A 10,552-nucleotide genomic window follows, 5' to 3' on the forward strand; every position below is an offset into this window, starting at 1 on the left:
TTCTGTCAGTCAGAGACGATGTCTTCTCTGCTCATCTTTGTATCACTAGGGCTAGCACATGATATGCAGGTAATAAAATATTTGGTGAATAAATGATTATTATCTTACAGATCAGCAACCCGAGGCAAGAGAAGGTTTAAATGACTCCCTCACCCAGGGATTGGAACCCAGGTCAACCCAAATCCAGGGTCTGTCTTCTCAGTCCTCCACAGAGCTCAGTAACCCAGGAGAGAGAATGTAGATGTCCACAAGGAAGAGGAGTTTGCCAAACTGAGATTTCCTTCTTCTTTTTTGAGTTCTTTTTTGTAAAGTAAGCTCTAGGCCCAATGTGGGGCTTGAATTCACAACCCCAGATCAAGAGCTGCGTGCTGTAAGCCAGATAGGTGCCCCTGAGAGATGCTTTTAATTAAGATTCAGTTCAGAGCCATTTGCTGTCAGGAAGCCTGGGTTTCAGTTTCCTCTAACCAAGCATATGCCACTCTGGGTCTCAGTTTCCCCATCTGTGAGTGAGAGAGCTGGAGCAGATGCTGTCCTAGGGGCATGTCTCCAGACTTCCTGGCCTGCTTTGCTGGCTGTAGATTCAGTTCTTCAAACCACCTTCTTTTAAGTTCTCCTAGATCCCCATCTTCCAGAACATGTCACCAACCATCGACCTCCCAATACCTGCACCCATACCAGCCTTTCTCCAAGTTGAAAGAAATTGAAACCAGAGTACTTTGAACCCCTCAGCCCAACCCAGCCTCTGAACCCACAGAGCCAGGAGGTGCTCATCCTCATCTCTCCTCTCAGGTTTTATTGACTGATGGAAACTACATCTTTGGCAGCCACCAGCTCCACGGGGACAGTGCTGGGGAACAGGGAACCTGAGATGATGCCTGATTTCAGCCTGAGAGCAGACACAGAATTCCGGAAGGTGACCCGAGAGGGAAAAGAAAGAGGAATATGTGAAAAGGTGTTGTTGGGGTGGGGGAGGAGGAGGAAGAGATAGAGATCAAGAAGTCCCTCCTGCCCTCCTACAACTCCCAGAGTTTGGGAACAACCCAGGTCTCAGCCCCTGATGCTTCTAGACTCCTGCCCAATAACATGGAATCAGGTATGATCTCAAACACAGCCCAGCTCTCGCTGGCTACTAGGCTCTTATCTCAGCCAGTCCAGACTCCAGCCCAACCCAGAAAGGAAGCAAACCAGAGGAGAAGAGAGGAGGAGTTGGAGGTGGCCCCTCTGATTAGGGCAGGTGTAAATACTGCAGCAGACTGGGCAGGGGCTTTGCATAATGTCACAGCAGCAGCTGCTATTGCTCGAGTTTGCTGGGGGCCCAGCAGAGGACAGGGTTGAAGGGACCTGTTTCCAGCAGCCAGGAGAGGGGAGTAGTGTTTGTGCTATCTGTGTGTACTGGGAAAGGCAGCCTGACCCCTGAGCCAAGGCAGGGCAGGGGATGGTGGCAGGTCACTGCTGAGGCCACAGCCCAGGAAGCCTGTGGTTGCATTCCAAGCTTCAGAATCAGGGAGGTGTTGGGCTTCGTGGAGGGTGGGGATGTCTCCCAGAGGCCAGATCAGAGGTGAAGGTTCTCTGAACCCCCAAACCTCCACAGCCCAGCCAGATAGAAGAGGAAATCTCATCCCTCCTTCTCAGGCCAGAGCTCATATATCAGGTGGGAGCCCAGGTGCCCAAGAGGAGCAGCATGCAGGAGGCCAGCTGGGGGGAGAGAGGCCAGTCCCAGTGTGCTGGAGCAAGGAGGCTGGGGGGTGGGGGGGTTTGCTGAGGAAGCCCAGCACTTCAGTGCCCCCTGGAAAAACTATCTGGGGTGGGGAAAGTTTCCCCTTCCCTGGTTACTTCCCCACACAGGTAAGCCATTCCATGAAACTCCATTGCATAGTTCTCAGTGGGGGGCAGAAGGGGTCCCCAGGCCTGCCCCTCTCCGCCTCCCCAAAATATGGCTTTGGAAAGGAGTCCCCAAGAACTGAGAGGGCCCTCTGGATGGGCGGGCCCACAGCTCACAGGGAAGAGATCTTGACAGTCTCTGGGAGGAGGCAAGGGGTGCCCAAGCTGGAGTTCCTGAGGGTGCTGCTGGCCCCACCGCCACCACCGGGGGAGGAAGGTTGGCTCTCATCTGGCGTGTTGGCCGGAGGGGTAGGGATACTGATGATGGCAGCCACAAAGTCCCGACTGTCGCAGTTCAGGTCAAGGCTGTCATGGGGCTTGGCATTGAGGCTTGAGCGGCTGTAGATAAGGGTGGGGAGACACAATCTTCTTAAAAGGTCATCTTAATACTTGCCACAGCAATCATGACATTTATTGAGTGCCTACTGGGTCCCTGACACTGTGCCAAATGCTTCACCTACATCCTCAATTATGATAGTGCCCAGTGAGGGCTCTGGCATCAGGAGGTCCTGGGTTAAAATTCTGGTCTCACTTTGGCCCCTCTAAACCTCTCCTTTCTTTTTCATCTGTAGCATGGGAATAACATGCCCCCTCATAGGGTCATTGTGGAGATTAAATGAGATAGGAAATGCTACAAAGTATTTGGCCTGGAACATAATGAGCACACATGGGAATAACAGTATTTCCTACCTCATAGGTCACTGTGGAGATTAAATGAGAATAAGAAGTGCTACAAAATGTTCAGAATGGCACCTGGAACATAATGAGCACACATACAAAAATGTTCTTTGTTATAGTGACTCCTGACAATGCCTAAATTCTCACAATGATCTATTGTAATATCTACACAACCTTGTCCCTGTTCCTTTCTGGTTTTACTTCCTACTATTCTCCCCCTATCTCACTCCACTCTACTTATAGTAGTTTCCTGGCTGTGTCTCAAACACGCAGACCCATTCCTGCCTCAGGGCCTTTGCACAGGCTGTTTGCTCTGTCTTGACTGCTTTTCCTCTAGATATCCATACAGTTCCTTCCCTCCCCTCCTTCAGTCACCTTGACAAAGCCTTCCCTGACCACACTATTTAAATTGCATCATAGGGACGCCTGGGTAGCTCAGCAGTTGAGCATCTGCCTTTGGCTCCAGGTGTGATCCCGGGTCCGGGGATCGAGTTCCACATTGGGCTCCCTGTGAGGAGCCTGCTTCTCCCTCTGCCTATGTCTCCACCTCTCTCTCTGTGTCTCTCATGAATGAATGAATGAATGAATGAATAGATAAACAAATAAATAAATCTTTAAAAAAATAAACTGTATTATACCCTGTTCTGTACTCTGTCCCCCAGCCCTGATTTATTTTTCTTCTTGGCACTTAACACACTACATCATCTGTGTGTTTATTAACAGTCTCATTCCACTAGAATATAAATTCCAGAAGGTCAAGGTCGTGAAATCTCAGACCCTGCCCCTCCCCAACCCGGTCCATGCTCTGAGTTTCCCCAGGGGGTAGCCAGCAGGTGGGAGTGCTTACCTCTGAGGGGCAGGGCTCCTCCGCAGCCCTGCCAGTGTGTCCAGCTCCTGCATGCTGCCACGACTGACTGAAGCAGTGGAGTTGGCAAGGCGAATGGCACGGCGCTTGGCCCTGCGGGGGCAGCAGGAGGACAGCAGGCTGCCAGGCCCCACTGCCTGGGAGGACACGGAGGTGCTGCGACTGGTGCGGCCCCCCAGTGAGACAGCACCCAGAGCCTCGCTAAAGGTTAGCTCATCTGTGAACTCGTGGCACTGTGGGAAGATGAGAGGCATGGTCACAAGGCAGCACAGAGGAACTGGCTTTACCCCTAGGCCTTTGCTTAGGCTGCTCCTTCCTTTTTGGAAGTCACTCTCACTTCCCTTCCCTTGCCCACCCTGCAAGGCTCAGCTGTACTGGGGCCTCTTCCAGAAAGCCCTGTGTGATTTCCACAAGAAGTAGCCCCCCATCCCAGGGAGGGATCTGGCTTGGCCGCAGAGGAACCCCTCCCTTCATTCTGCCACACCACCTCTCATCAGGCCTCACCGTCGTCTTCTCTAGACAATGCAGGAGGTGGTGATGTTGTTGCTCGAAAGCAGAACGGTTCCGGACACACAGCGCCTGTTCCTCCCCACTGCCACTGTCCTAGAGTGGATGGAGGAGCAGAGGGATGAGGTCAGAAGCTTCCTCCTCCTGTCACTGCTCACCCCCAACCCCAAATCAGGCCCCTCCCCACCTCGAGGCCCCCGTTCTGCTTGTACTGCAGGAAGGCATTGGTGGTACCACTCTTTGCCAACCGGATCCTTGCCAAGCGCACCTTCTACAGAGAAAGGAGAATATAAAGGGTCAGATGGGCAGACACAGAGTGCACTAGCTTGGGGTGTGGGGAATGGGTAACGGGTACAAAGACAGAAGAGGCAGTTACCTGCTGTGCTCGGCGCTTGTCAGCACGCTGGTTCTGGTGGTAGATGCGGCTAAAGTTGGACACGATGACTGGCACAGGCAGTGCAATGACCAGGACACCACTGAGGGAGCAGATGGATCCAAAAATCTTGCCAGCAATGGTGCTGGGCACCATGTCTCCATAGCTGGGGCCAGGGGAAGTAAGCCAAGGTCAAGAAAAGTGCCCACCCACCTGTCCGTTCTACCACTCCATCCCATCCAACCCGATGTACTCTGCGACCCCGGCCAGGCACTGAAACTCTCTGAGCCTCAGTTTCTCTGCTCTGCAAAATGGGGGAAAGACCTCTCTGGCCACCAGTGGGGGTCAAATGAGAAATTGGCCCGTGGCTCCTACCATCTGCTGCCCCCATCTGAGCTGTGCACTGAGCATCTGAGTCAGCTGGAAATCTATTAATACCAAGCAGAGGGGAGAAGGAGGAAGTCATAGGCAGTAAATATAGTCTCCTGGGGAGAGAGTCCCAGCACCACAAGCCAGCTGAGGGGCTCTGAATCTCGGGAGAAGTGCTCTGTTAGTTTTGCTTACATCTGTCTTGCCTTCTCTAAGTAGGACCCCATCTTATTACCCCAGAAGAAGCCTTGAAATTGTTCTCATATGAAAAAAATAGGGGGGGGGGAGCCTGGAAACTCCCTCCTCCTTTTTTCCATGCCACCTCCTCTCCCACAGAGATGGTACAGTGCCAATCTTACCAACTTGTTTCACGGGGTCGGGGTGGGGAGACCAAAGCTCAGGGAGGTTCCATAACTAGCTCAAGATCACACAGCATATTTTTGTTCTGACCATGGGACCAGTTAGATTCCCCCCTCCCACCCTGCAGGCCCAGCCTCCGCAGTCCCAGCCTCTAAGGCCTTTGCTCAGTCCGTGACCCCCCCTTCAGAATGGCTGCTCCTTATTTCTTTGTTTTGACTCATTTAGAAGTCTCTCCAACTTGGCCATTTCTGGTCTGTGATGTGTCATCTCAGACTGTGTCCTCAACTATGAGACGCAGGCAGCTGTCCACCCTCCTGGGGTTGTTGTGAGGACTCACTAGGGTAAAAGGCATTCCAAGACCCAGTTCCAACCCACTCTCAGGGCTCACTGTCGATCCAATTCTGAACCTTCGACTGGAATTAATTTCTACTCCTTAAAAACCTCGAATCAACTTTTCTGTACTTGTATTAAAGCACCAAGCAAGCCCCAACTCATCCATCCAACAGATCCTGAGCAGCAACTGTACACCTTACCTCAGCGATGGAAATTTAGAGAAGGATTGCAGTATCTGCCCTAGACAATGTCTTTAAGAACAACATGAGTTTGGTGATTCCATTTGATGCCTTTATCCCAACTGTTCCCTCTCAAGGATCAACACTACAAAAAAATAATGCAGAAAATACCTCATCCTGGAGCACATCAAGAATCACAAAGCCACAGAGGTAGTACCCCATACAGCGGATGATTCTGGATGTTTGGGAGACATGGGTCCTCAAGATGGGAAAAGGAGGTAATGGAAAGCCAGTACCTAGGTATCCTACAACAGAAACTTTCAGAGAACTTTCACAACCATGACGTCACCAAATCCCCTCTAGATGATGAAGGGATCATCATTTCTCATTTGACACAGGGGGTAAACAGGTCCAGAGAGAACAAGATCAACAGAAAGAGTGCAGCTAAGAACATCCTTGGAACCTGAGTCAACTGACCTGGAAAGGGAAGGCATTGCCAGAGTTGCAAGGGTTTTGGAGATTAGTCCAACTCCCTCCATTTTTAGAGAAGAGCGGACCGAGGCGCAAATGGAGAAAAAGCGATAATTTATCTAACCTCTTTAATCTTACAGAAAAAAAGTGAGTGTGTAGCTGATTGGGCAGCTCCCAACAGAGTCTGCACTCACCCAAGTGTGGTCATGGTGACAATGGTATACCAGAAGGCCGCAGGGATGCTAGTAAAGTTGGTCTTGTTTGTGCCCTTCTCAGCATAAAACATGACAGTGGCGAAGATGATGATGGCCATGGTAAGGGAAAAGAGGAGAAACCCCAGCTCAGAGGCACAGCTCTTAAGTGTGTAGCCCAGAATCCGCAAGCCCTGGGAATGCCTGGAGAACTTGAAGATACGGAACACCCGGAACACGCGCAGGGTGACAAAGGCACCCGAGACGTCCTCGTTCTTGGGCACAAAGAGCCCAATGTAGTAGGGCAGGATGGCCACCACGTCGATGAGGCTCATCACACTCCGCAGGAAGCGGCACCGGCTGGGGGCGGCGAACAGCCGCAGGAGGTACTCGCCCGTAAATATGAGCACACAGGCCGTGTCCATGCAGAAAAAGGCCAGGGGGAAGCGGTCGCCGCAGGGCTGCTCCCTTGGGGGCCGCCGCGCGGGCCCGCGGCACGGGATGGTCTCGACCACGTTGGCAATGACCGACACGGCGATGAAAAAGCCCGTCACATAGTAGAAAACGAGGGCCGCGGTGCTCGTGTGCGGGTTCTCGAAGGCCCGCCAGAGCCGCTGCCGCAGGCTGCTGCCGGCCGGCAGGGCGGGGCCGTCCCCCGCCTGTTCGGCCTCCTCATCCTCCGCCAGGCGCTCGGCGTTCTCCTTCTTGCGGTCCCGGTACTCCTCGAGGCAGCAGTCGCCCACGAGCTCGGGCACCAGGCCGTAGAAGGCCAGCTCCTCGTCGAAGGCCTGGATGCACTCCTGCCGCGGGCAGTGCAGTCGGCCCGTGCGGTAGAAGTTCAGCACGTGCCGGAACATGTCCGGGTCACGATCGAAGAAGTACTCGCCAGAGTCGGCGTCATAGAAGAATTCCTTCTCCGAGCTGCCCAGCAGTGTGTCTGGGTAGCGGTCCAGAGTGTTCTTCCAGGTCTCAAAGCGCCGTCCGCTCACGTTCACCACCAGAACCTCATCCCCTCGGGAAGCCTTCACTCCCGGTGCAGGGGGCAGGGGCTGCTGGGCCAGGGGCAGCCAGCCCACGGCAGCCGCCCTGGCGAAGGGCAGCCACGTGGCCACGCCCGCCGCCATCCTGCCGCTCCCCAGGCCCACGGAGACTTGGGGGGTGGCCTTTAGGAGAGTGTGGCTGTCTCCAGGATGGTAGGGGCTTGGAGAGGCCCTGGGCCACTCGCACAAGCAAACGGGGGTGTCTACAGAGGCTGAGAGGAACCAGGAGGGACTAGAGAGACGGTCAGGGGCTTGGGGGGCATTTAGCTGGTCTGAGAGGGACTTGGGGGACCTCTTGGGGGACCTGCCTAGAAGGGGCTAGGGGGCATGGGGAGGAGCAGAAAAGGGGCGCCTAGAGGGGCCAAGAAGCGTCTGAAGGAGTGTTTGGAGAGACTGAGATGGCTCTAGAGGGCTCAGCAGTGTGTCTGCAAGAGATCTGGGGTGTCTTGGGGGGCAGCAAGAAACCCCAGGAAGTTGTCCACACTCTCGGGAGTTCTGATGGCAGGTGAGACTGGGACCCCTTCGTGGGCTTGGAGAGGGGACAGAGGCAGCCACAGAGGGGTAGAAATGGGACCAGAGGTGTTTAAAAGAGGCCGAGAGTGTTTGGGGGGGGTTGTCTAGAGGGCCTGAGAAAAGCGAGGTAGCTCTTCCACACCCTCAAGACTTCTAGGGAAAAGATTAGGGGATTGGAGCTCCCTTGTGGTTTCAGGAAAGGGGTTCGCTCTCAGAAGAGGTGGCTATAGAACCAGGAGGTTGTAAAGAGGCTGCAAGGTGTCTTGGGAGTGCCTGGAGCTGCCAAGAATAGCCTGAGGGGGGGGTGTCTACACTCTACAGGAGTTCTGGGGAAGGAAGGTCAGGTGAAGCCCCCTAGGGGGCTGGAGGAGAGAGTGGGGTGTCCAAAGGGGTCAATTTGTGGCTAGGTTATTTTTCAGAGACTGAGAGGTGTCTGAGAGAGAGAGGGGTATGGGGGGGATTTGCTGAGAAAGTCTAGTCCATCCTCTCAAGAGTTCCAGGAGGAAAGGGGCCTGAGGAAGCCCCCTGGGGCTCAATTGGAAGTTGGGCACAGCCCCAGAGCATCCAGAGGATGGATAAAGACTAGGAGGAGGGGGTTCCCCCCCCCAAATGGGTTGGAGAGCGGGGTGGGGTGTTGAAGAGAGTTGGGTGTGTCTCCAGAGAGGGGGGGCTGATGGGCCTTGCGGGAGGAGCAGGGGGAGGCCTGGGGGGTGGGGAAAGCTGCGTCCCACCGTTAGGGGCTGGTCTGGGGAAACCACACCCCGAGGGGCTGGCGGTGTGTGCTGGGCAGTGGCCGGAGCAGCAGCGGCGATAGAAGAGGAGAAGCAGCCACAGCCAGGCCCGGGAGAGGAGAAGGCAGCACAGGCAGGGGGAGGGGGCTGGCTCCCTGGAAGGACCAGGTTCAGCAGAACCCCTGGGGACTATCCCAGGACAGGCTGGGGCGTGGGGGCTGGCCCAGGGAAGGACAAGGACAGCACTGTTGGTGGCCCCCTCCCCCTCCCCAAGGGCCGTCCTCACCTGAGTCCCCGCTGCAGCAGCGGCCACAGCGGTGGGGCTGGGGGTACCAAACACCGGAGCTCCTGCCCCCCTCTGCAGAGCTGCCCGAGTTCTCCTCCTCCTCTGGTTCTCTCTCCCCGCCCCTCTGAGTTCGCCGGGAGCTGGAGAGAGGCAGGGAGGGGCCTCGTGGCTCCCAGAGCCCCCTCCCCTAGGACAGCCTGAGAGGGACCCTGGGGAGACTCCGCCTCCTACAAAGCTGGTTGGGCCTCAGTCGCGTCATCTGGAAAATGGGGGTGGCAGGGAGCTCTGCCAGTTCTCCCCACCTCCTTCCTGGACTCCCCCCTCTTCCTGCCCAGCGCCTACCCCCTCTGCCCCCAGGGGCCCCCACCCCCACCCGTCTGAATCAGCAGCACTTAGCAGATCCGATCGATGGGGAGGCGTCTGTTAATGGCCCCAGAGCGGAGTGCCATGGGGAATGATGCAGCGCTGTGTCCCCTCCCTGCCCCCATGCAGTAGAAGGGCTGGAGAAGGGGGTGGATGGAGGGACTGGTGGGGGCATTTCTCTAGATGGCCAGGACCCCAAAGATTACTCCCTGGGTGTGGGGGCGCGCGGGTTAGAGCCCAGCTCTGACCAAGACTGTTGATGTGGGAATGGAGCACCATCCAGTTTTCACACAGGGAAATAGGGAGTAAAAGGAGTATGAATGGGGACAAGCCAGGATGGGGACAAGCCAGGTCCCACCCCCATACCGGGTTCTTTCCCAGGCAGACCCCTCTCTGAGGGGGCAGTCTGCCTCATCCATCTGTGTCCAGGAGCCTTGACTCAAGTCTTGTCCCCTAGAGGGCTCTGCTCCCAGGTGCCACAGAGCAATGGGTACCCAGTGCCTCAGACCATGGGTGGGTCTGAACCCCAGCTTTGCTACAGACTTGCTGTGTCCTTGAGCAAGTGACTTGCATTGCATCCTCAGCTGTCGGATGGAGTTACCCCAACTTGACTGCCCCGCTGTGGGTGGGTGGGGGCATTAAATGGAGTGATGTGAGAGGGGATGGTGTGGGGCAAGGCACACAAGGGAAGCCAAATTTTTAGTAATTAGAGGTGTGGTGAAGTGGGGGAGAAATAAGGCAGGACCAGTTTTCCCCTTTCAATCATCTACCCACCCACATAATCTTTGGTTTGCTCACTCATCACACTCCTGTTTGACCATTTCTCCATCCTTCTGCCCACCGCCTACGCATCTATCCATCCATTTTCCCACCCAGACAACCAATTGCTCTACCTATCCCCCTATCCACCCATTCACTTTTCCATCTGCATATTCACCCCACCCACCTATTTGCCACCCTATCCTTACATATCCCCTGCACCCATCGATCTGTCCATCAATAGCCCTGCCCATCACTTATTTACCTACTCTTTACTCTTGCTCATCCATCCATTCATTCTCCTGGCCATCCATCTGTCCACTTATATCTCCGACCTATTCATCTATCCATTTATTCATCCAATCACCTCTCCATCCATCTGCCCATTTATTTCTCAACCTCTCCATCATTGATCCAAGCAACCTTCCACTTATTTATCCATCAGTCCATCCAACCACTTATCCTCTCATCTGCCCAACCCCCTCCTCCACGCCCATACCCCATACACATCCACCCACATACATATTTGCAGGTATTTCTGTGCCAGTCAGAGGGATGGGCCCACAGTAAATGAAGACAGTTAACAGAGGGTAGGGGAAAGAGTAAAATCGCAGCTGCAGACCTCCCTCCCCATTCCAATGGTGTGACCTCCC

The 10,552-nt window shown here is 54.8% G+C and overlaps 1 protein-coding gene across 3 annotated transcripts; it reads right to left on the reverse strand.

Annotated features, from left to right (window-relative positions):
• Positions 1-194: 194 nt before the first annotated feature.
• On the reverse strand, positions 195-9,008 carry KCND1 (potassium voltage-gated channel subfamily D member 1). Of its 3 annotated transcripts, XM_038587382.1 has the most exons (8): positions 8,778-9,008; positions 6,211-7,459; positions 4,308-4,470; positions 4,119-4,202; positions 3,929-4,027; positions 3,407-3,657; positions 1,999-2,220; positions 195-886 (listed from the first exon to the last, which is right to left on the reverse strand). In XM_038587382.1, exons 2-8 carry the CDS (start codon positions 7,329-7,331, stop codon positions 793-795), a joined length of 2,034 nt encoding a protein of 677 aa, XP_038443310.1. In that variant the 5' UTR covers positions 7,332-7,459; positions 8,778-9,008; the 3' UTR covers positions 195-792. The 3 variants fall into 3 exon arrangements, with proteins under 3 accessions (XP_038443310.1, XP_038443309.1, XP_038443311.1); XM_038587381.1 differs by having other exon boundaries at positions 196-886; positions 6,211-9,008; XM_038587383.1 differs by having other exon boundaries at positions 773-2,220; positions 6,211-9,007.
• Positions 9,009-10,552: the final 1,544 nt, after the last annotated feature.

Source organism: Canis lupus, chromosome X (assembly GCF_011100685.1).
Source record: "Canis lupus familiaris isolate Mischka breed German Shepherd chromosome X, alternate assembly UU_Cfam_GSD_1.0, whole genome shotgun sequence".
Lineage (NCBI taxonomy): Eukaryota > Metazoa > Chordata > Mammalia > Carnivora > Canidae > Canis > Canis lupus.

Bases quoted from the DNA above. Each gene is read 5' to 3' on its own strand.
- KCND1 (XM_038587382.1), bottom strand. From the start codon at position 7,331: ATGGCGGCGGGCGTGGCCACGTGGCTGCCCTTCGCCAGGGCGGCTGCC. The intron at 4,203-4,307 runs GTAACTGCCTCT...CTTTCTCTGTAG, and splicing joins ACAAGCGCCGAGCACAGCAG to AAGGTGCGCTTGGCAAGGAT. The intron at 3,658-3,928 runs GTGAGGCCTGAT...ATCTTCCCACAG, and splicing joins ATTGTCTAGAGAAGACGACG to TGCCACGAGTTCACAGATGA.